Source organism: Eumetopias jubatus, unplaced genomic scaffold (assembly GCF_037043125.1).
Source record: "Eumetopias jubatus isolate StellerSeaLion01/CBP00866 unplaced genomic scaffold, mEumJub1_p1.0 scaffold_10, whole genome shotgun sequence".
In the NCBI taxonomy this organism is placed as follows: domain Eukaryota; kingdom Metazoa; phylum Chordata; class Mammalia; order Carnivora; family Otariidae; genus Eumetopias; species Eumetopias jubatus.
The window spans coordinates 29229661-29256127 of NW_028274816.1; the positions used below are offsets into that span (position 1 = coordinate 29229661).

Sequence of the window (26467 nt, forward strand, 5' to 3'; positions counted from 1 at the left end):
TTTGATTCTTGAAAGAAGGAAAGCAAACTCTGAGAGATTCACCTTTAACTGACTTTTTTCCTAAAAACACATCCTAGTTTGCAGACGTCATAATGCTCAAGCAGAAAGTACCCAGATTTTGCTGGGCTGAGGAGGCAGAGTTCAGAGCTCAAGGTTGCCAGAGTGGCTAAAAATTGAGCGTGGAATGCTGAAAAGGAGGGGGTGAGAGAGAGGGAGGGTCTCGTCTCAACTCCTGCATAGAAGTTCCCCCTCAGTCCTTGGCGATTCGGGAACCACACATGCCCAAGATGAGATACCAAGGAGCAGAGGCAAAAGCAGGATAGGAGAGGTCAGGTGCCAAAGACTTCAACATCTACCTAGTGCCTGGAGGAAGACCTTTGGAAAAAAATCCGTCCTGCCAATCTAGAGGGACTTGTTAAACATTTTAGGCTTTTAGCTGAAAAGCCAGAGGGCATTGCTTTAGGAGTAAAGACCAATCTGAGGACCGGTTGTTATGTCCTAGGGTGAAGGACAAAACCAAAATAGACCCGTCCCAACAAAACCTGGAACCACGCTTTCACGGGGTCAGGTGATCTGTGGACCTCCCCTGTCTCCTTCCTGCCACCTCCCCCCCACCCTCGCCAGTCTCCGTCCTCCCACCTGTCCTCACCTTCTCCCAGGCTCGTACCCTCCCTTCCCCATACCTCCTCCTTCCCTCCTGATCCTAGACATTTACGAAGGTGCGCATCTACTCAGATTAAGTTTCATTTCCTCCACGATGTGGTCCCCAATCAACAGCCTAATTTAGATCTCCCTGTTCGAAACTGCCGTACAACCCTGCCCTTTTCCTTCATGCTCCATTTAGAGTTTGTAAATACATCTGTCCATGTGAGATGAGTTGCTGGATGTCTTTCTTTTCCTTCAGATTGGGGGAATCCATGAGGACAGAATGTGTTCACTGTTGCAACACCAGCTCCTCCTGTAGGACTCGGCACAGTGAATGTTCAGTAACCATTTGCTGGGTGGACAAACTAAGAAAAACATCCAGTTAGCCGTGATAAAAACTGAAAGATGAATAAATGTATAAAAGCCACAGATGTATTACACTCCTGCAGTAGCATTTGATTAAAGAACTGTGAGATGACCATAGGAGATTTCGAATGTTATTATTAAAATGATAATAATAGCATACAAAATATGTAATAAATGAGGCTTTTTGATACTTGCATTTGAAACCCACAGCTTTTCGTGTGGTATGAGAAATTGGAATTTTTCTCCATGTATTCCAAATAAGGAAATTGAGACTCAGCATTTAAGTGACTTCTGTGGCATTCGTTACAAAAGTTACAAACAAATATTAGAAACAGAAATACAGCTTATGTCCTCCAATGACATACTCAAGTGTCCTTGATGTAGTAGATGTTACCCATTTCAAACCTATTGAAAAGGTTAATTTAGACTGGTATTTAAGTGGCAGTGATCTTGTTTGTCCCTATAACCTCCTGGAGTGTTATCACTGATCTTAATTCACTCTATTTAAAAACCATGATAGTAAAGTCACCTTTTCTCTGTGGTTAGATGCAGCACTTGATCCTGTACCTTGTTCCTTTTTATTGTATTAATTTTGGTTGTTTTAAACTTAAGAGTCCCTTAAATCATTCTGTGTTCCTTGATACTACTATGCAAAAATAGTACAACCCATTTCCTGTTGATTTCTCAAGTGCTTGCTCTCTCCTTGCCATCTCTTCAAAACGCAGTTCAGTAATGCAGATCTCAAGTGCCAATACATCATGCTGTTGCTTTCATATTTCACCATATAGTGGTTTAACGGTGACGCAGTCTGATTTATGTTTCTTAGAAGTCAAAACTGGACCTCTGTTTGTTGAGAAATTCATAGGTAGTAATTTTCAAATAAAGAAGCGGTGCGCTCGGTACTGGAGACTGACTTATTGTTTAGCCCAGAAGAGTTTTGGTCCATTGTTCTTTCTCCATTTAGATTACTTTTTTTCTCTATTTATATTTTTGGTGTGCTTCCCACAGAATGAATAAAAGGCTCTTGTGTCTTTTTCAGGAACTCTTTCATGACCTTTCGTAAAGTCACTTTTCTACTGTTCAGGTATTTTCCAGCTCATGCATTTTCTATTCCAGTTTGTCTCTTTTACGTTTCTTAGCCAACTGACCTCATCAGTGATGTGATGATTCACATTTGCATTCACAGAACCAGTTTCTCCCCAAAACACCTTTCAGGGACAAGCCACTACCACCTCCACAATTTTCTGCAAGTATCACTTACAGTGTAGATAAACATGTTTGTTTTCCATGGTACAATTCAATATGCAATGAGGTTATTCATTTTCAGGGAAAAGCCTTCTTTAACCTTCTATGTCCTTCTTGTCAGATAATCGTCATGCTGTCATCTGCTCAGGGTCACTCAGGAAACTGTTTTCCTGGGTGTGGCTCTCAGAGCGCCTAACTTGGTGGTTATCGGGCAGACCCCAGGATGTTCAGTGCTTATGGAAACACCAAAAGATTCTCCTCAGTTGATTCTAACATGGCTGACCACGGAGCTCAGTTTAAGAAAGCATGCTGTTGTACGGGTTTTTCTTAGTCATCCACTTACGGAGAGGGGAGGGCATTGCTTTTTCAGATAGCAACCTCACATTTTGCAAAGTCTCAAACTTCTGGAGCAGGGGTAGGATGTGGGTGGGAAGGATACCAAGTCAAGTGGAAGATACTACAACGAGGAGTCTGTTTATGTGAAATATGCAGAGGTAGAAGGTCAGCTTGCTGCTCGCAGAGGTACATCTGCATTTTAGTTGACATCCTTCTCTGAGGCTGAGTGGATCAACTCCTCCTGCACCTGTGAGAAGTCATTCGGACCCAGCCCCCATGCAGAAAGCAAAGCTCCAAGCCCTGGCATGAAAAATCACATCTCGGGGATGTGCATCTTTCCCATTAGAATGAAAGCTCCTTGACAAAAAAATGTGCTTTGTATTTACGCATTGCCGTGTCTTCCACCGTTCACAGGGAGCTCGCCATAAATATGTGTTTACACAAAGGAGCACAGAATACACATTTCAGCAATGCCACTTCTGACACAACTCGCTGAAAGAAATTTGAATATTTTGCATTGGAAAGCTCTTCATTCCACGGGAGATTGTATTTCTGAATCATGCAAAGAAAGCAGTCTCTACCTCTTTCCTGGGGTCAGAGGGAGAATTGGTATGAAAGTAGGGCCTACAGGCTTTGTGAGTCTCTTCTTTCCTTGATGCCTGCTGTAAATGAGAAGATTTCAGATGGAGGTATTCAGTGAGGAGGATTCAGGTCACCGACAGTCTCCATGGTGAGTCAGCTCAGGCATTATCTGACAGAGAAAAAGCCACAGAACCCACAGATGGCTCAAAATCATTCTTGCTGCATAACCTGGCCATGACATTGATAATTGAGCACTTCTTATGCTCTTCAGAAATTCATTATTTTTTTAAGGAGTTTACTTTTTAAAATAAATACACCAAATGTATTTATTAAACTATTTTTGCTGTGTCTCTTTCCCTGCCCAATGTTCTAGCAGTAAATAATAGCATTAGCATTAGTAGTAGTTAATGTTTATTGAGTTGCAGTTATGTGGCAGCAATGCTTCCAAAAATTATGCAGATACACATTCCTACAACAATCCTGTGAAGAATATACTAATACTATTCCCGTGTTGCGGAGAGGAAATGGGCAAAGGGGTTAACTACCTTGTGTCATAGAGGGAGCAATGCCCTGTTACCTGTAACTATGTTACCTTATATGATCTAGGCACCTACAGGTGTGATTAGATTAAGGCTCTTGAGTTAATGAGAGTAGCCTGGATTATCCTGGTGGGCCCAGTGCAATCACAAGGGTCTTTGTAAGAGGGAGGTGAGAGGGTCAGTCTGAGAGAAGGAGAGCAGAAACAAGGTGGGGGAGTTGCAGATGCTATGACACTAGTCTTGTATGTGAAGAAGGTAGTCATGAACCACGGAATGTGGATGGTCTCTAGAAGCTAGGAAAGGGGAAGAAAGGGATTATCTTTCAGAGACTTCAGAAGGAAAGCAACTCCTGCCAGCACCTTGATTTTAGAATTCCAAAACTAGAAGATAATACATTTGTGTTGTTTCACGTGACCAAGTTTGTGGTCATTTGTTACATCAATGATAGGAAACTCATACACTTGCCCAAGGTGGAGTGAAGGTGCAAACCCACACAGACTAGTTGGCTTAACCCCTAGGCTACACTAAAATAAAAAACTATTAAGAATGGTTCCGAAGGGGCACCTGGGTGGTTCAGTCAGTTGAGCGTCTGCCTTCGGCTCAGGTCATGATCCTGGAGTCCCGGGATCGAGCCCCGCGTCGGGCTCCCTGCTCCGCGGGGAGTCTGCTTCTCCCTCTGCCCCTCCCCCCTGCTCATGCTGTCTCTCTCTCAAATAAAATCTTTAAAAAAATGGTTCAGAAGGGGCCTAGCTGGAGGGGGATAAATGTGTCAGAACAGTTTGCAACTTGTTCCTAGAAAATTAGGGTTTATATCCTCCCTGTGGTGAACAGGGTGTGACAGGGCCACATTACTAATATCGTAGTAATTCAGTCATTGAAAACATAACTTCAGTTATAAGCCTACTAATGAACAGATTTACCATTAGTACATAATTCTTTCAGTCAAGTAACATGTCTCCTCCTACATCTTTGGACTATACGTCTTTTACGGTTACAAATTTTGTTAACTTCTGAATTTTCTACTACTTCTACTTTTCCTATTTATACATTTCACCTGTGTACAAAAGAGTCGTTTTCTGAAAGTGACAAAAGATGGACGTAAGTGTGATTCTGTTATTTGAAACAAGAATATTACTTTGGATGCTTATTTTAGTGTTTCTAAACAAATAAATACTGAGTTAAATTGCTTTCCTTAAGGGCCTGCTCTCATCAAATCTTTCATAAGTTAGTTTCAATGTAAAGAAATACTGTTATGAATCATCTGAACTTTTCTTTTGTGAGAGTGTATTTGCATTGGTAGTGTCCTTTGTGGAATAGTGAAAATAAATTTGCCTTGAATGTTACTGGTGATGGCTGATACTTTCCCAGGGACACCTGGGTGGCTCATTCGGTTAAGCGTCTGCCTTTGGCTCAGGTCATGATCCCAGGCTTCTGGGATCCAGCCCTGCTTTGGGCTCTCTGCTCAACCGGGAGCCTGCTTCTCCCTCTCCCTTGCCTGCTGCTCTGCCTACGTGTGATCTCTCTCTCTCTCTCCCTGTCAAATAAATAAATAGAATCTTTAAAAAAAAAATGTTGCTTCCCCAGTCAATGATGTGAAGCCCAAGTTGTACTTTTTAAGTTAGTAATGTTGAAAGCAGTTAAAAAAAGAAGAAGAAAAAGAAGAAGATAGCAGGAAGGGAAGAATGAAGGGGCGGAAATCGGAGGGGGAGACGAACCATGAGAGACTATGGACTCTGAGAAACAAACTGAGGGTTCTAGAGGGGAGGGGGTTTGGGGGGAGGGGTTAGCCTGGTGATGGGTGTTAAAGAGGGCACGTTCTGCGTGGAGCACTGGGTCTTATATGCAAACAATGAATCATGGAACATTACATCAAAAACTAATGATGTAATGTAGGGTGATTAACGTAACATAATAAAAAATGTTAAAAAAAAGAAAGAATTTTCAAAAGCAAAAAAACATGACTTAAATTCAAATACAGAATAAACACATATGAAAGATGTATTTAATTAAAGAAGGAATCAAAAGGATGGTAAAGCTAGTTGGAAGAAGATTCAAGAGACTGAGTGTAGACAGGAATCCAAGAAAGAATGTTGGATTACTATTACTAGGTTGGGTACATGAATAGTTAATGTCCAACAGGGCAATAAAACCATAACTGTAGAACCATTTGTATTTCTACTGGGCAAAGAAATCTACAAATTAACATGTAACTTAACAAAGTCTGATCCTAATCTGTAATAAATAGTAAAATCAGACATTTATTAATTCACCTAGAATTAAATAATCTTTAGGTGAGTCTGTGAAGAAATGGTCCTATATGACATTGAAAGAATGTGAAGTTATTCCTCTGGATTATATTTAGTTTTTCCAATTTTTCTTAATGGTGGGTAAGACCATTTTCAAGAGAAACTACAAACCTCTCTCTCCCACCAGCATCCTTGGAGAGCTAGATTCTGATAATGAATTCAAATTCATTTTCTCTCTGTTTCCCTCTCTCTGTCTGTCTCTCTCAAGACTTTTTTAAATATAATTCCAGATTTTTATATCATTAAGCTGTATATGCCACAACACAGTGTTTTGTGATTATTGTTGAAAATTGTATGCTTTTTATATATCAGATATGCTGTGTAGATAGCTTTTTATAACAGTGACTTATATTAGACTCATTTTAAGTGAGTCTTTTATTTAAAGTAATACTGTTAGGAATCACCCTGAATTTTTTTTTAATGAAAATTCTTGTACATATGTTGCACATATATAAGTTAAAAGTTTTCCTATGCTGACATTGTACTCACATTCTGAATTATACAGCTCTTTTCTCTGAAGCTATTGTTCACACACATGTGAAATCTGTTTATTCTTCTCCTCCTTAAACTACTTTCTCACTTTCAGACCCATTTTCAAGGCAAGCCCTGCTCACTTTTCTTCCTCTTCTGAGAGTTGAATTGCTGACTGTCACCATATTTCTCAGCAACCCTCAGAGCTTCCTTTCCTGACAGTGAAGGAGAGAAAGTGTTGGGAGAATGCCGAGGTTTTGGAGAATTAAATGTCCTAAGAGTAATTCTAAAAGTTTATGGGAACACATATAGGACTTGAAGACCGTGGGGAGTAGGAAGGTCAGTGGTGAGGTTTCCCCAACTCCCTTAACTGAAGAGACCCAGTCTTCTGTTAGGCTCCATCAGTCTGTCATGGCTGCTCACTGGTTAAGGCATGTCCATCTTCGTGGAATGTCAGCTCTATGAGGGCAGGAGCCATGCTGGTGTTGATTACTCTCTTAGTCTCAGCATCCATCCCAGGGTCTCACAAACGATGCGCTAAATACATACTTATTGAACGAATGTCTCACATTACTGAAGTATTATCTATGGAGTCAGGAGATAACAGGTAAGAGTGAAAGTGGCAAGTGGCTTCAGTTTAAGAGAGGGGGCGGTACACCATTGCTTCAAGCGTCAGTCCTTCACTGTCCTGTTTTTACTGATGGAAATATTGTAGGCACAAAAGCTTTAGGTGCCATGAAGGGTGAATATGACCATTATAACATATAATAGCGAAGAAGAGAAAAAAAGAAATAGTAGGCTGAACTCACACAGGTTGAACCTTTCCTGGAAAAAAAATTCTCTTGGTAGCTAATCCCCAAAATAGACTTTATCTAAAATAAAATCATTATTATGATGGTTGCCTTTAAGCAATACATTAACTCAGAGATAACTGCATGGCTCCAAATGTGACAGCATTTAAAGTCTGTCTTATTGGAATTTTTCTTAATTTATTGTAATCTAATAATCATAGAACACATTATTTGTATACGACACAGAGTTATGTTTTTACCGTGCACATTCATTCAGCTATATAACAAGGAATAATTGTTCAGTTAACATTATTCTTTCTACAGAATGCAATGTTTATTCATGTGCATTTGGTGAATGGATTCTTTATAAGCACATTAACAAGATGTGGAAAAATCAAACCTCTGAATTTTCAAAAGATAACTGCATGAAATAGTTGAAAAAAATTTCAGGGGGTGGTGAGTTATAAATGGTTCACATTAAATATGATGGATAATCTGAATGAAATGTGTATTTGGGCATACAAGTAGCTGTAATAATTTTGTCAAATGAAACAAAGTGAGTAAACTTTAATGTCATTTCATTGACTGGGAAGAGTTAGCTAACCAGTTGAAAAATAGCTTCATTGGGTTTCCCTAACCTCTTCGTTTATTACATAAATGTACACTCAAGGGTAATTGCCTTAAAAAAAATCTTTGACTTGCAAAATGTAGAAAACACTGCTAGGTTTTCTGAGTATTATCAGTTCTACTTCGTGTCTGTTGTTCAGGGTGCAACTGATTTTGACAGATGTGCTGTTACGTTACTGGTATAACATGACATCTTTTTTCAGATGAACTGAATAAAAGTGATCTTGACAATGAGTAGATAAGACACTGTCAGAAAGCTGAAAAAACATGTCAGTGTCACAGTTTTGACACAAATGCAGCAGAACAGCCCTTATAATATCATTGAGTGAATGCCTTTCCAAAGATGTCCTCTAGAAGACAGAATATAGCATTGCTCTTAAGTACTATTACTTAGCCACAAAAATCATAAAATAAAACACAAAGGTCAGCTTAATATATACTTGAGGTGGCATTTGATGAGTCTGATGTATGTGTGTGTATTTATATGTAGATCTCTTATCTACAGCCTGTATGAGAGAATTTTGAGACATCAAACCATTTTTTCAGGAGCCAAAAAGCATTTAACTTCAACACTTCAGGAACATCATTAAAAATACTGATTGTGAAATATGCAAAGTGATTTTATGGATATTGATCATAATCTTTTTCCTGATTTTCTTTTGTTTACTGAATGAAAAGAATAGCTTTCAATAATTTGAGAAAATTAGGAATGCAATTTAAGATGTATTTCTAGATCAAGATTTTGTAAATAGGTTAGTAAAGACTAAAATGGAATCAATCCCAGGCATCAAGAGAGAATTAGACATTGGAACTTTTATTTTCCCTTATGACTGGCTTGAAACTGAACTGTGCATATGTGTGTTTATGCACAATGCACAGTGCTTTATGTATATCATATGTATATGATATATATATATATACACACACACACACACACATTTAAAATGCTTTACTAAAAAGTATATGTATCCTTTAGAGTGACTTTTCAATGTCTTTGTCTCTAGGATCAGAGGTGGTTGATCTTGATGGAAAAAGTTCCCTTCTCTACAGATTTGATCAAAACTTCCTGAGCCCAGTAAAGGATATTATTTCTTTGAAATTTAAAACTATGCAGAGTGATGGAATTCTGCTCCACCGGGAAGGGCAAAATGGAGATCATATCACACTGGAATTAAGAAGAGGAAGACTCTTTTTACTTATTAATTCAGGTAAAATTATTTGGTGAAGTACTTGAAAATCTGGCCATTTGGATATCACTTCAGTAAATTTATATTTTTATAGCTTCTCTTTTAATAGTTAAGGTGCCTTAGTTCCATAGTCAAGGGCTTATATGTACACCAGTATTGCACTTTCATGTACAAGTGCCTCATATTTTACAAATTGTACAAGACCCTCATTTGATATTTTTTACAAAGTGCCAGGAGAACTACATAGCTGTTTTCAAACATCATGAAGAAAGTCATTGAAAATACTGAACTAGTAAAAATAATGAGGTTGTAGCAAAGATAAAATTTACATTGCAAATGAGCATGTGATGGGAACTACTAATAAAAAGAATTAACAGTGGAAGAAATTACAACAAGGTTGAGAGAACATTATATTCAAACTTCAGGTAGATCCATACTAGTGTTTTGGATGGAATGCAAGGAAGGAGATTGCAATTATTATGGGTTATGAGAGATGCTGGTCCACAAGGGGGAACTTTTTTTTTTTTTTTTAGACTAGGACTAATGGTGCCATTATTTTTTTTCTCTTCTCAGGGGAAGCCAAACTGCCCTCCACTCACACGCTCATCAATCTCACCCTGGGCAGCCTGCTGGACGATCAACACTGGCACTCCGTGCTCATCCAGCTCGTGGGCAAACAGGTCAACTTTACAGTGGATGAGCACAGGCACTGTTTCCACGCCCATGGAGAATTCAGTTACCGGGACCTTGATCATGAGGTGTGATAGTTATGTTTCAATTAATACGGATTTTTATGATGTGTATGTTGCGTAGCCATGCAAAAGAAAATACACTGTAGGGAGCACCCCTCGCCTCTTTCAGAGTAATTCCAAGTCCTGGCAAAGTGTTTCCCAAGGTGACCTAACTCACAATAGCAGATTTGGGCAGATACTACTGATGCTTCATCTTTCTGACAATATGTTAACCTGCTCTTACAGAGAGAGATTTTCTTTTTTACCTGAAATGTATAGTCACAGAGTATCACATGTAGGAAATCTCCAGGAGATTGTATTACCAGAAGTGGATATAGAATGTGTTGCGTGGTTTTTTTTTGGTGCTGTAGGGCATCCTTGAGCAGTGTAGATTTATGGAGAGGTTGTAGTAATGAATAGATTATCAATTGATTCAAATGCACAAATAACCAATATGTGCCGGAAATGTAGATAAAACATAATGCCATTACAACCAGTTATGTTATTAAACAGAGGTTTACCATGGATATAAAGCTACATTTTTATTCATCAACCAATAAACATCAAATCCAGATGTGATTAGTAACTTGTAAGAATAATCAAGCTCTTGTGTAAATGAAAACTGAATGCATGTAAATTTGTTTTCAAATCTGCATTTTAATTTTTAAAAATATCCATATGAAATTAGCAACATGGCAGTGTAGAGTGATGAAAAATTGATTTATCTGTGATGATTAAAGCTATAGCTGCTAATTATAATTATTTAAGCAGATTATCAGAAAATCACTAAACAATATTATTGATGCCATTTTTCTTTCTAAGATCAGCTTTGGAGGGATTCCAGCACCTGGAAAATCAGTGTCATTCCCCCATAAGAATTTTCATGGGTGCCTAGAAAACCTTTATTACAATGGAGTAGATGTCATTGATCTGGCCAAGCGACAAAAACCAGAGATCATCACTATGGTAAGAGAATCTTCATGTAAACGAATGAGTGAAACTATGTTACTTTTCCACACAATAAAACTGCTCCATTTTGGATTCCCACATGATATGATGTTTTAGAAATTAGTCTTTTAAAAATTTTCTCTGCTAGGCAATATGCATGGAAAGGATTAATCCTATCTAAAGGAATTATAATGCACAGGGCATGATTATTTTATTTTTATATAAAGTAAAGCATTTTTTTGTTTTACAGTTGATAATTTAATTCTGTGATGTTATTACTCCAGGGGACTAATTTCTTTGCTGTGTAACTTCCTTAATAAGATACTCCCTGACAAACTCCCTAAATAAGCATGCCAAGTTCCTGGAATCAGATAACATCCATGTACATTAGAGAGACACTTGAAAAACTGTATTTTGCCACGGTCATTCATAACAAATAAGAGAAACGAATAGGCTGTTACAACACTGCATCTGCCAGGCTGTCCCAGTAGCAGTTGTTGGTCAGGCTGCATTATATTCTAATTCTGTGGAAATGCAACAGCTTTTAAATATGACTGTACTGGTCAGGGTTCAGTCAGGGAAGCAGCACCGCTATGAGTCTTACGAACAAGGGATCTATTTTCGGACTTGGATCTTAACAATTGTCAGAGGAACTGGAATGTGGAGGCCAGCTGTCAGGAAGAAGAGACAGAGCATAGTGAAGGAGAGCCAGGACAAACTGGAGCAAAGCAGCTCCTCTGTGATCATCCTTCAAAACGCTTTGGAAGAAAATGGCTGGCGCTTCACTTGTGACTCAGATATCACAGAAGCTCCGTTTTGGGCTCACTTTTCACCAGAACCAGCCGTGGAAGGGTTTTCTGGGAAACATGGTTTCCATTTTAACCAGCTTCTTGATAGAAAAGCAGACACACAGATCCATTTCAGTACATTTCTTTAATTGCTCAAAGTTCAGGATATATCCGTTTAAGCTCGTGCTGTGTCAGCCAATCCCAAAGCATATCGTGGGAAGATTTGTTGTTTACAAAAGATTTTATTCCTGATTCTGTGTGTGAATCGGTAGTATTTGTAGGAGTATACCATCCAGAAAGATTTTTAGTTTTTTTTTTTATAAAAGGGAAGATGATTTAAAAGGAAAATGAAAAAAAGAAAAACTGTAGATAGATGTGTTTCATGGGCAAACGAGTTTCCAGAAACCGCTCATGCAGCTAACCCCCACTTTTCAATGGCAAGAGGATTTGCTGCTTGCAAGGTAGCAGGCAGCCGTCCAAATGAAGCATCAGACCAAACCGCAGCTGGTAAAATGTTTACAGTTTTACGAGGTTTGTTAGTTTCTAATTGCCTTTACATTTTGGCTCAGTGTAGTTTATTTTCCCGCTTTTGTTATTTCATTCACTGGGACAAGATATTTGTCCACAATGAAAGATAATTCACTTTTAACAGAATCACAGTATAACCAAATATTTTTGTTTAACCAAGACCAAATGGTCTAATTCCAAAATGTATCCTTCTAAATAAAGTCGATTTCACTGACTTTTCAAATCTATATTTGGAAAACATGTTAAAGATTACTTTCAGGAAAAATAAATACGTTCATATTCATTTCTGAAGCCTGTTAAGGAACGTACTTAATTACTTCTAACTAATTAAACCTTAAAGTTTTTTGAAATCCTTAAATATCTATTTTACTCTACTAGCAGAATAACTTATATATATAGTATTTTAATGAAAATTTATGCAATTCTAAGATATCTTGAAGATCTTATAATAGATTTTATAATAAATAAATTTTATAATAAACCATTAGATGAGAAATAATACATATTAATCAGACGATACGGGCATAATGATAAGAAATGATAAGAAAAAGCCAAAAATGTTTTAAAATAAATGTTTTAAAAATAAAGGAAGGTTGGGGCACCTGCCTGGCTCATTCAGTAGATCATGTGACTCTTGATCTTACGGTTTTGAGTTCAAGCCCCACATTGGGTGTAGAGATTACTTAAAAATAAAATCTTTTAAAAAAATAAAGGAATGTGAGTAGTACGTTATACATTGTAGTGTCCAATATAAAACATAAGAGGAAAAATGCGGGCGCCTGGGTGGCTCAGTCAGTTAAGCATCTGACTCTTGGTTTCACCTCAGGTCATGATCTCAGGGTCCTGGGATCGAGCCCCGCATCGGGCTCCCTGCTCAGTGGGGAGTCTACTTCTCTCCCTCTCCCTCTGCTGCTCCCCCTGCTTGTGCTCACTTTCTCTCTCTCTCCACAATAAATAAATAAATATTAAAAAAAATTGTGCTAAGGATATAAACAGACCATTCTGAGGAAAGCCAGTCCAAAAGAGCCACAAACTCATGAAAAATGCGCAGATCCACTGTTGGTCAGGTAAATGCAAGATAAATAAAAATGGTATATCACGTTGACATTTTGTCGTTGAACTTGTGCAGATTTAAAAGATCCTATAATACCTATTCCTGCCAAGGGTGTGGGGACAAGGCTATCCTTATATATTACCAGAAGAAATGTGGAGTATTTTAACTTCTTTTTGGAAAAGAAGCTGGAAATATTTATTAAGACATATAGGGATATATAGTTTTGCATTTAGAACCCTCTTCTGTAGAACTGAAAATACACATAGGAGCATGTAGAGTTATTTATTATAGCGTTGCTGGGAGAGGTAAAACCTGGAAACAAGCACATTAACAGGAAAACGGCTGAGTAAAAGTTGGACTAGTCACATAATAGAGTATTATGCAATCAACAAAAAGAAGGAATTAGGCTTATGCCAGGCTCAAAAGGATTTCCATAAGGTATTTTTTAGTTCTAAAACATAGTTCCTACTTTTGTAAAATAAATAATGCCTAGTGTGTAGCTATATCGTCAACATATAAGTAAGTGCTTATGTACATATAAATGAACATAAAACTGAAACTATATATATATATATTATATATATAAATAAGAGTTCCAATGGGAAAAGAGAAAAATAGGAAAAAAAATACAGAAGGAAAAACAGTAGCTCATTAATATTGCGCATGTTATGGGGTGGATTAGAACCAAAGGCATCAAAGGATGCAGGAGAAAAGGATTTCACCCAGAGCTCAGGGAATGGAAAGCCAAGAAAAGTTAAAAACAAAGAATTGGCTTAAATAAATTTTTATTGATCTCAATGGCGTTGAGTTGGATGCCCTTTATAGAAGTTGAGAGCTGGGGGAAAACGGATTTCACCAAGAACCTGGGGAAAGATTTTACTATCACAGGATTTGAAGAACCTTTAAGATATATGGCAAGGATTTGATTTTTCATGTTGATAGCAATTTGTTGTTGTTTTAAACCAAGGATAATATGAGATTGATAAACGGCCTTTGTGAATACTTCCATTTCTATTACTACAATGATGTGAGCCATTCTTAAAGCTTTTTCTTTTGCTTTCTTCTCAGGGAAATGTGTCGTTTTCCTGTTCACAATCACAGTCTGTGCCTGTGACTTTTCTCAGCCCTAGGAGTTACTTAGCCCTGCCAGGCTTTTCCGGGGAGGACGAGCTTTTGACCGCGTTTCAATTTCGAACCTGGAATAAGGCAGGACTTCTGCTATTCAGCGAACTTCAGCTGGTTTCAGGGGGTCTCCTCCTCTTTCTTAATGATGGAAAACTTAAGCTGAATCTCTTCCAGCCGGGAAAATTACCCAGTGACATCACAGCAGGTAATAAATGTGTTCCTGCAGGCAAAGCATATGGGTTTGAAAGATTTCATTATCTCTCAGTCCCTCTTCTGTAAAATTTTATGCATAACCAAAAAATTAGTATTTGTTTAATAAATGAATACTTGAGTTAATAAGATTATCAGTGTTCTGCCTTACAGGACCTTGATTCCAATTTCCTTTTAAATATGGCTTTGACACTAGCAGTTCTTATTAACCAAATGATAGTTATGAGGGACTAGAAATGTCCTTTCATGACCCTCTTGCCCACTCCAGATAAGTGGCTATATTCCGAGGAAATGTGTTTTGGGGAAAAATGCGAAAGACTTTGGAATGGATCCAAAGGTTTACTGGGCATCTTCAGGGGAAGACTAGGCTCTGTCTCACACAGCCATTAGCCTTATCTGGTCCATGAGAGAAAAGGAGAGGTCTTTCTTGGATCTGTATCTTTATTTCTATATTCGTGTGTGATGTAAAACTGAAATGATGAGTCAAAATATCTTCACTTGCTGATGTATTCTGTACAGAGTTGGATACATTTGGGGAGGTTGAAAAGATTCATGCCGGGATCTCATTTGGCCACCAAATGAGATTCTCTCCACTTCTAGGCAATACGGTATCATAATGATTTGAAGTACTATAATTATGGAGACTATATGAGTATCTGGAAAATTAGTGTCTAATTTAGGTCAGTGCTTTGGGTGAGGGATATTTTTGTCTCTTCATTAAAATTATATAGTTCTTGACAAGGGATCTCCATCACACTTTCATATGTGTGGAATAACACCCAAGCCAAGCAACTAGAGGTCACACTGGGGTAAATGGCTACATCAGTTTAATAAATGATCTTTAAAAAAAATTAAAGATGCTATTGTACTACTCCTCTATATTAACTATGACCAAAATTAATAGAATATGACTGAGAGAGGAAAAATCGGTTAGATCACAATCAGAAACTAAATATAGGAAGAACAAGTATACAAATGGATGTACAAATGCATAGTCTTTATGTATCTTTTTTGTTGCTCAGTATATCACTGCAATTAAATGTGGGAGCTGAAAGTTCAATATTAATTATAATTTTTAACAGCCACTATGTTGTGACTTTTTAATGTAATGCTCAAAATGTGGTAGATTTGCAGGCTTGACAGAAGGAAATAAATTAATCAGTGCCATATGAATAATTAACAGGCTCCCTAAAATGAGGGCCTAAAAATGTAAGCTTGTCATTAATGTGTTGTTTATTGTGATTTATTTGACATCATAAGGAGTGGTTATATTCACAGCCTTCTTTCAACATCTTAAAGAAACTGCTTCAGTATGTTACTATAGTGAGCCCCATGAAGCTAGTCCATTTCTAAACACATTACAGGCATGAATATTTATTAAATTACTAGGCAGAAGTCTATATAGAATACTCTGAATGATTTAAAAATCTCTAAATTAGTGTTTAAATTCGTATGTAAAGTAATCCATTATAGCATCAGAGGACTCAGTATGATTGTTTCCATAGCTAATAACAAGGAACCTCAACTATGGATGAATGCCAAGATAGGAAAAATCATTACACTTGAGATTATGCAAGTAGGCTTTGACTTACCAACTCCCCCACTCCCATTTTTCCAGTTTCTTGAAAAATATTAATTTTGGCCAGTTTCAGTGAGGCAAGCACCTTTTGCACTTGAAAATGGAGTATATAAATGGTAGTTGGGTGAGTGGTTCATTGGTTCCGTCATGGGGAAGGCTTTCACATGTACAATGTTCAAGAATTAAGTCCTTTGTCAGAATGTATTATAATGACTCTTTAAAGGGAATCAAATACTTATTGATGGATTTGTATCATATTATGTTAAAGCTTTCCATTCTACAAGGGTGGCTCAATTTTTCTTAGCGACTGAAGATATTAAATTACTAATCTTGTATGTTTTAAAGAATCAAAATTTTTCTGTCTTTTGCAGTAGAATAACAATTAAATTGTGTTGAGAAAGAACCGAATTGTTCAAATCTTTGAATTAGCAGGATAAATTTTTAATGTGCTATACAGTTTGGCAAATTGTCACTTGAAATTCTTTGAAAATAACTGTGTCAGCCTGTATCATTTTTGAAATATTAAAGATACTAGTCTAAATTATAAAAGATATTAGCAGTATTACAAAACCCCTCATGACACAAAATATTTCCAGTCTTTGTTGCTTTTATAGATGTCAAAGCAAAAATTGTTCAGATGGCATCAAGGACCCAACGAACAGTGTCGTTATATTTTCTTATTTCAAGCAAACTCATTATTGTAGGATTTGAGATTTCTGCTATGAGTTAGTGTTTTTGCTGCTGTTTTTGCCTGAAGGTGAAAATCAGGCCTATAAAGCAGCTTCTTGCTCTCATGAGCAGGGCCTGGCGATGCGGGCTTGCAGAGTAAGAGATGTTTCTGACATTTTTAATTTACTAGACCTTCATGATTCTTGTGGCCCTACCAGAGGAGCAGCCCTCTTGATTTGCCTAACCCAGAAGAAGCCTTGTTTTATTCCACCTTCTTCCCTTTCATTGTTAAAATATTCCTACTTTCAGATTGTAAACCTGTCACTCCCCAAAACTCCCCTCTTTTTCCTGAAGTGATTGGCACCAGTGATCTCCATATTTTCATCTTGACAAGCGCTGTCTGGTGGCCTGGAACTTTAGTTCTGGTTAGTGAATATAGTTAATGGATATAGGAATTTCTGACACTGTTTCAGAGCTCTTAAAGATTTTTAAAAACAGGAAAAACCCTTCAGTTGCTCCTCGAGCAATAGCCTACATATAAGCCCCTTTTGCACCTTTGCAAAGAACCTACCCCGTACAGCAGGCTTTTTTTTCTTTCGACATCTTATTTCATGGATGCCTATCACAGTCTTAATGAGAGAGTGATGTTGGCTAAGCTGTCCCAGTTTCTCTGTAGCAACTTAGGGTTGGGACCAGACGATTGTATACGAGGAGCAGATGGAAATCATTTTCCTCCTTCTGTATTTTGTGTGTTTATGTGGTTGGACCTGAGAAGGTGAGAAAAAGAGAGGGAGGGGGAGACAGAGATAGAGAGAGAGGGACAAAGAAGGAGGAGGAGGGTAAGAGGTTGGGCCGGGAGAAGAGAGGGAGGGCGAGAGTTCTGGTAAACAGTTGGGTTTTCCCCCACTACCTGTAATTGCAAGCACTTCTGTTTATTTTTCTATTCTTTCATAATTCCACTTAGAGTTGTCAGTGCTTTCCATCCCAAGTCCACAATGAACATACCTGTAATCAAGCAAGCTGTGGGTTTATTGCTTATTGCAGCAAGTATGACACACACCCTGGGGAGCCGCGGGCGTGTCTTCACGTAAAGGTGTTAAGGATGATTTATTGTAAGATTTTGGGTTGTCAGCTTTTTTGGGGGGAGGTTTCAAGGAAGTGGAAAACTCCTCTGGATTAAATGTTGCTAGGAAGTGAGGGTAATTGTGTGATGAGGTGTCTTTGTAAATCTTATCTAGGATGGAGGAACGAAATAAGGCCAAAGCTGTAATTGGTATAAAAAAAAAAATAAAATCGGTTGTCATTCATATTATCCAGAAGAGGAACTTTGGCATTTTTGTGGTTTTCACAATAGCCTTGTTATTGTCTGGGCTTACACAAGATTATGAAGTAGCCTTGGCTTTTTTTTTTTTTTTTTTTTTTTTTTGGTCCCATTTCATCGTTGTTTCCTTGACTAACATTGGTGTTCTATGAGATTGTGTTCAACGGGAGAACACCAAGGCCTAGCCCCGAGTGCCTGCCAACTTCTCATACCACCAAGGCCTCCTCAGAGTGCCAGGCCACTTCCTAGCAGTTTGGGGGCTGCTTTTTGGTTTCTTTTGTAATTATTTACAAGAGCAAAAAAAAATAAAGGCACTGCCTGTCCTGCAGGCAGAGAACAGTATGGGTTTTGAAATCAGCTCACCAGCTGGACATGACCTTGGATAGTTTGTTGTTCTTATTTGAGCATTTTCCCCATATTTAAAATGAGCATAATACTAGCAGTGTTGAAGATTAAATACACAATGCATGTAAAGCACACAGTACCTGTTATGAAATCCATAAAAACTGTTACTGTTATTTTTTTATTATACCAACAACATGCCCCTCCCCCAGACTCAAAGCTTATGAGTGGTGGGAGCAGTCCTCAAATTAGCATTTACTTACCTGATAACATGAACAAGAAAAAGTACAAATTCTGTGATTCTTCTCCTTCCCTTCTTTTACAGTGGTGTGGTCTTTTAAGGGGCTCCCTCTCATCAGACGTAAAAGAGGGAAGGAGTTGTATACTTAAAAAAAAATAGAACCTAATTTCAAAATTATCCTTTTATTATGTCAAGTTAAGAGAAAGAAATTAATTGGACTTCTCATTGTTTAATTTACATAATAAATCCCACTGATGGGTAACAAGCCTCCTCCTCCGAAGTCAGTGGTGTCTGTTGTAAGTGAGGCTTGGGAGGAGCTTTCCAGTGGTTCCCCCACAAACACAGCACAACTGCGCTACGTGCCGGCTGGTGAGGGGGGTGACTTAACTGTGTCAGATGACAGCGCGGCTGTCCTAGCAGTCTTTGCTCTTAATCTAAACTGGCTTCTGTATTGACAGAAGAAATTCCCAAGCTTTGACTTTAATCCTGCAGCATGCGTCACCCAGCAGATACCTGGAGCACTGCTACTCAAAAGCGTGGTCCCTGGACTAACACTCATTCAGTGAAATATTTGTTTCCAAGAGGAGCGTAAACCTTGGCATTAAGTTCTAAGAACCTGTTAGAGCAATAAGATCTTGCTGTGCCATCCAAGCGTATGGATGCTGGGCTTGTATTTTATGTCTTCTTTATTTAATTTTTACTAACTTTTCCCTCAGTTTTATGAAAGTGTCATTCTGCTCTGGGCCAGGAAAGAAAATGTTCATCACTACAGGTAGCTTGAGAAGCACTGTCCTGGACCTATAAGAAGCCTAAGATAAGATAACAGAAGCAGAATCATGTTTACAGGCATGTCCAACCTTTGAGAGAGCCGATAGGCGGTGCGTGGTGGCGCGTGGTGGTGGAGGGAGGGTGGGAGGCGTCTTTGCGTGTGACGCAAAGCTCAGTACAAGGACTTTCACTCCAAATGTATTCTCTTAAAGGAAGCTCTAGATGACAAATCTGGGGCATTTGATTTATTTTAGTCCAATCTCATACCGTCAGGAATTACATAACTCTTCAGTCGTCTATTTCCAGAGCCCACTCTTAGAAAATGTGTCTAAAAGTATCTAACCTACATTTTTCAGTTTTCAGGTCTTTCTCATTATCTTTCACAAACCAAGCCAGTTGGGTCTTTGAAAATCTTTTTTGCCTCCTGGATGTAGTATAAAAATGAGCTTCGGTGCCCAGGATGGAATTTGCGTTATACTAAATAAATCCAGGGCAAAGAGCTTAATCGCCTAAGAGAGCTTCTACACATTTTCTATCTGAAAGCCTGTGGTCAAAAATAGCTAGGGATGTAAAGAAATTGTACATTGTACATAATATCAGAAAAGAGGCCATGACCTTTGGGTTTAATAGAGTTTCCTATTTTAGTTTACTAATTGGATATACAGAATCATACAGCATTGAGTATTCAATGGATATAAACCTTACTGGTAAATCCACAATAGAGTTGCTTAGAGTCCACCTGTTTGCTGATATTCAGACAGAGAACCTTTGTAGACTTAATTCCCTTAAAGAAGGAAAGGGCTAAGTCATCTAATGGATTCATGAAACTAGAGCTGCCTTGGGAGGGAGGGGAGATTGTTTTTTAGGGGTGAAGAGAATACTTTGATTTTTGATTAATGCGATTTTTGTTTATATATATAATCTTGAAAAATCCACGGAAAATATAAAAATGAATAAAACCCACAATTTTCCATTATGCAAAAATTACTGTTTATATATAGGGGTATTTCCTTTCAGCCCTTCCCCATATTTGTACAAAAAGTAAGACTATCATTAGATTTATATATGTGTAGTTGATTCTCATCATTTGCAATAGTTATGTTGTGTAAAGTCATCGTGAACATTGAATTAGCAAATATTGAACTCCACTCCTAGGGGAATTATGGGGTTAGGTTCCTGTGACCTTCTGGTCACAACATTTTTGTCAACCAGTCAATATATAACCTTGCTTTTATATGTGATTCTGTTTAAAGATACCTTATTTAATATATATTGTTGATCCATTTACATTGAACTCGTGGCCAGCTTCACTATAACCAATGCCTGAATGAAGTTCATATAACATGTTTATTTTCTCTGTGAGGCACTATCACAGCCTTCTTGCATTTAGGAACACCAGACAGTACTTCATCACTATGCCTGGGGTCTTTTAAATGGCAAAATCACCAACCAAAAGCACAAAAATGTGGGAAACGCGTTTACATATGAGAGCTGAAACAAGTGTTTCCTTGTTTAACCTCAGCTGGAAACACATGTGTCGCTGAACTCAATTTATTCACTGCTCTTTGCATTTCTGTGAATGATTCCAAAGATGCCCTGAGTATTGATTTTGGGGTTACAAATAAATTATGGTGAGTACGTGAAGTTGCAAACATGGAATCTACACACCATGAGGATCGGCTCTGTAAATGTGGTTTTACACACTGCTTTATTTTTTAACTTCATATTATATGGGAAAACTTTCAATATTCATTATAGTAATTTTTGTAATGATGGACTTGATATACATTGCTAAATATATAATATTATAAAAGATGACTACACAAAAATGTAAAAAAGCAGATAAATCATTTTATTGGGTCTAACCGAGAATTTTGGAAAATATCTGTGCTCTTCCCAAACCCCTCCCCGTAAAAGGTAAAAGTACACGATGGAAGCTGAAAACTGTCCATGCCAAATAATTGGAAGATTTTAACTACTTAGGACTTTGCCCAAAGTTGGGGATTTTGTTCCTTTTATTGAGGCTCTAAGGAAAGAATAACGCACCATTTTCCACAAGAGGGTACCCACTTGCCCCCTTTTCCTGTCTTTCTGTTTCCTTTTATTAATATACTGAGTGCTGTGCTTGATTGGGCAATGTCTATTTTGTTTCTAACTATTTATACTGTTCACTGTTGAGAGAGATCTCTTTTATTTTTTTTTCAAATTTTATTTTATTTTTTTATTATGTTAATCACCATACATTACATCATTAGTTTTTGATGTAGTGTTCCATGATTCATTGTTTGTGCATACCACCCAGTGCTCCACGCAGAACGTGCCCTCTTCAGTACCCATCACCAGGCTAACCCATCCCCCCACCCCCCTCCCCTCTAGAACCCTGTTTGTTTTTCAGAGTCCATCCTCTCTCCTGGTTCGTCTCCCTCTCCGATATCCCCCCCCTTTCATTCTTCCCCTCCTGCTATCTTCTTCTTCTTCTTCTTCTTTTTTTTTTTTTTTTAACATATAATGTATTATTTGTTTCAGAGGGACAGGTCTGTGATTCAACAGTCTTGCACTATTCACAGAGCTCAGGAAACAAATCAAGGGTTGCTGGAGTGGTGGGGGGTGGGAGGGATGGGGTGGCTGGGTGGTGAGCGCTGAGCGAGATCTCTTTTAACTGATTTCGTCTCCCTAGGTGTTGGATTAAATGACGGGCAGTGGCATTCCATCTCCTTATCTGCCAAACGGAATCACTTGAGTCTGGTGGTAGATGGCCAAGTAGCCTCTGCTGCTTCTTCCCTGGGGCCTGAGCAGATTTATTCAGGTGGTACCTGTTATTTCGGAGGTAAGAGAAAAGGTCAGGCCATACGGGCAATTGACCCATATTTGCAGTTACTCCCCCCTGTGTCTTGGAGATGTCATCATGTTTTAACCAATTCAATAGTATGGTGATTTCTCACTTTCTTTGAACATGGAAATGTTGAGTGAATCAAGATGACCAACTATGACCTAAGATGCATTTCTTAGAGTGATTTACTTATGTTTACAATTCCGACAATGAGAATGATTGCAAATAGACAACCCTCTTCAGTTCTCACTTTCAAACTTTGTTATATTTTCCTAGTGTGAAATGATTCTTATATGGCTTTTTCAGATTTTATGGGCTGATTTTATTGCAGTATTTTCCTGCACATGGCTCTTAGCTCCTCTGGAGCATCTTTATTGCTTTCCTACTGCCCAATGCAGAAGGACGATATTATGCCGATGGCAAATAATCTAACCTAATTAGCCATAGAAACCTCTGTTCATTGCTAAGTAATAATGCGCTGATACATTTGATCAAATTAGGACATCAACCTTCAACACCAGGCCATCTCTCTAAGAGAACAAAAACAAATGAAGCATTTACCTGCCCTGGATGTTTGATTGAACTAAAAGCTTGGAAAAGAAAACCTTGGAAATGGAAATGAGTCTTTACCACTAGAAAATTAAAATAAAATGTGATTTGCCAGTAGAAAGGCAAAGGTGTAAAACTGGTAGTAATAAGACTTATTTCTAATCATGATTTGGTGTGTTTCTTATCACTGTTATTTTGAATTTTAATAGTCACCTCTGTCTAGAATCGCCTTTGAATTTGGTGGCAGTAGACCAATCTTTATTATTCATCAATAAAATACAAATTCCTTCCTAAGAATTGACAGTAAGCACACAGACCATGCATCGTTCATCTGATACTAAGAACAAACAAACACTTTCCGTGCTACCCAAGGAGGGGTCCATATGGTGTTCCTGTCATAACTTAAAGGGAAACTTTCACAATGTCTGGAGCCCTCAATGTCCTGCAAATGAAGGAGGAGGATGTCCTCAAATTCCTCGCGGCAGGAACCCACGTGGGTGGCACCAACCTTGACTTCCAAATGGAACCACAGTACATCTACAGAAGGACAGGTGACGGAGGCTACCTCATGAATCTGAGGAGAACCTGGGAGAAGCTTCTGCTGGCAGCCCGTGCCATTATTGCCGGTGAAAACCTGGCTGATGTCAGTGTCCTATCACCCAGGAATCCTGGCCAGCGCGCTGGGCCGAAGTACGCTGCTGCCCCTGGAGCCACGCCTACTGCCGGCCATGTCCCCGCTGGAACCTCTGCTGACCAGATCCAGCCAGCCTTCCGGGGGCCGAGACTTCTGGTGGTGACCAATCCCAGGGCTGAGCACCAGCCTCTCACAGAGGCGTCTCATGTTCACCTGCCTACCATCGCTCTGTGGAGCACCGAACTCTCCTCTGCGCTCTGTGGACATCGCCATCCCTTGCAACAACAGGGGAGCTCAGTCACTGGGTCTGATGGGGTGGGTGCTGGCCCGGGATACTCTGCGCACGCGTGGCACCTGAGCTCTACTTCTACAGAGTTACTGAAGGGATTGAAGAGGAAGAGCAGAGCGCTGCTGAAAAGGCTGTGACCACGGAGGAATTTCAGGGTGAATGGACGGCTCCAGCTCCTGAGTTTACTGCTTCTCAACCTGAAGTCGCAGGCTGCTCTGGCCACTGAATGGGTAGGAGCAACACCTGAGTGGTCTTAAGCTGCTCTTCCACAAAGGCAAACAAAATGGAAATAAGGTCGATGGAAAATAAAGTTTCTTAAAAAAAAAAAAAAGGAACAAAGAAAGAAAACCCCTGCCTAATCCGTTGCTGTGAATTGCAGCATAGTGGCAAAAATCTTAAAAGATGTAATTGCCTCCTTTAGTGAGATTTGTTCATTTCTGGACCAAGTTGTTTCTTAAACCTCATGAAATATATGATTGATTTTATGGCAATCCATAGGAACACATTCCTTTAATAAATGGTAAGGTATGGAGAACAAATTAACTAAGAGCTTTCATTTCAAAGGAAAAGATTTAGAAGCACTAAAAGAGATTTTAAAAACAGGCATATTGTTAAATGTGAAAAAAAGACCAGATAAAATTAATAGACTGGATAAAAGTGTAAATCATGAAAATAGAATCCTCGTTCTTAAAGTATTTTGCATCCCTCATATTCATATTTCACAATGCCTACCTATTTTTTGCAGAAAATTTTTATTGCTATTATTCATTCTGTCCTAGTTTATGGTGAAATATATCACATGTGCGCTCTGTAATTTTGCTTGTTTTTATTATGGTACAAATGGTATACACTATTTTATTTAAATAAACTTTTAATCTTTGAATAGTTTTACATTTATGAAAAAGTTGCAAAGTTACGAGGAGAGTGTCCGTATTCCCTGCACCCAGTGTCCTCTTACATCATATGTGCATTTTAAAGGATACTAATTAGAATACTATGCATATCTACATGTGCATTTCCCGGCTTAGAAAGATAATATTATCAACATTCATTTGCCCATCCAGGGTCCTATCTCTTCATCTCCCCAGATAAACACTGTCTTGAATTTGGGTTTTAGTCTCCGTCTCATGTTCTTTATAATTTGGTGTCTATTAAAGTGTTTCTGAGCTCCTAACCAATAAACTGTGGAAGCTTCCATAATAAAATTCAAACTTCAGGACTTTAAAAAAACAAAAATCACCATTAGGTATCTCTGTTTAATCAATCATCTCAATTGGTGTCCTTCGATCCCAGAACATTTTGGGCGTGAGAGTCTACTGATCAATGAACACACACCCCGCACGCACTGAGGCACCCTGACCTTTCCAGGGCTGGGGACAAGAAGCCAGAAGAAAGCAGGAGACCTTCTCCTGCCCTTCTCCTCCCTCCTCTTCCCAGACTTGTGGTCCAGAGACTGGTAGAGGAGGTCCATCCTTCTGGAAGCCCCCTTAGGCCTTTGGGCTGGCAATTCTGGATGCGGGGAGTGGACTGGTGGAGAGTGGGGTGACTAACTCTTCCCAGTTTTATCACTGGATGCCCTGAGTCCCAAGGCAAACTGTCACAGGTTTTGGCCCTGGAAAACCTTTTGCTCTGTGTGCCTGAGAGCCTCCTGTAATACTAGGATCCATATTATCCAGGTGGAAGGCTCTGCTTAAGTTGTTACTTCTTCAAGTAAATAAATATCCCATGTTCTGAGATACTTCCCATCGGTTCTCTTCCACAACTCTCTCACTTTGCAGTGATCTTATCAGCCCACAGTCAGCCTGCCATGGCTGCAGTCTCTTCCACCAACCTGCATTGTACCTCCATTCCAGGCTGGTCTTGAGAGTGACAGTCATGTTGGGAGAGGGGGCTGCTCAGAAATCACAGCATTCCGCCTATGCCATACCAGACTCCATTATCTCTCCATCATTTTCCACTTTTTCTCCCTCCACCTGAGGGCTTTTCAAAACCTCGGACTGTGTTGTGGTGCATGGTGCTCGACTTTTATCATTTATAAATTATAAATTTTATAAATCTGGGTTCTCCGGATTGAGGGCAGGCAAACGTCTGATTTCTGCAATATTCCCCCATGTGATCTTTGTGCTCTTGAATAACACACTGTGCAGCACAGACCCGAGGCAGTAGACCTTGGGTAGAATTCTCACACCCCCACTTGGGTAAATCAGACGTTCTCCATCCAGTGAACAGGCTAGACCACCATGAAGTCAAAGCCGACATCTTCTGGTGTGGTGACACTGAGTGATTATAATTTATCTGTCATCCTCAGAGGTGCTTCACATGCCGACTGCCTCCAGTAATGGATCCATCCGTTAATTCAGCATTAAGTATTCCCCAGAAATCTTCATATTTTAGACCTTCCATCTCAAACTGGTTCAGTGCTGAACTTCTCTCTGCTGTTGCAATATATTAACTTGTGGTTGCCTGTTATTGTAGACTAATGAGATGAACCTGGCTTGAACCCTTCTTTATTCTTAAAATCTCTTGCTTATTAAACATTGTAGCTAGGAATATGAAGTGCCTAATGATATGACGATGCGCTTTCTGTAAAGTTCCGTAATCTTTCTTTGTCACTGCGTTTGCTTAGTTTTATTCCCTACAGGCATATTGCACAATTTATTTTATTCTGAAATGGTTTGAAATGTGTCAGGAAACACTACCTGGAGAAAAGGAGATTAGCAGAGCTGTTTATATTCCTGGCATATTGTAGTTGCCCCCAAATATTAT

At 38.8% G+C, this 26467-nt stretch overlaps 1 protein-coding gene across 9 annotated transcripts in view; it reads left to right on the plus strand.

Annotated features, from left to right (window-relative positions):
- CNTNAP4 (contactin associated protein family member 4) overlaps nt 1–26467 on the plus strand; it is a 258259-nt gene that overhangs the window by 153262 nt on the left and 78530 nt on the right. For 7 of the 9 annotated variants that reach the window (XM_028095590.2, XM_028095603.2, XM_028095618.2 and 4 more), the window contains 5 exons: nt 8913–9116; nt 9669–9853; nt 10649–10792; nt 14213–14474; nt 22077–22226. In XM_028095590.2, the coding sequence (XP_027951391.1) occupies nt 8913–9116; nt 9669–9853; nt 10649–10792; nt 14213–14474; nt 22077–22226 (945 nt within the window). The remainder of the gene's footprint in view (nt 1–8912; nt 9117–9668; nt 9854–10648; nt 10793–14212; nt 14475–22076; nt 22227–26467) is intronic. The other 2 variants (XM_028095608.2, XM_028095613.2) reach the window with 2 other exon arrangements.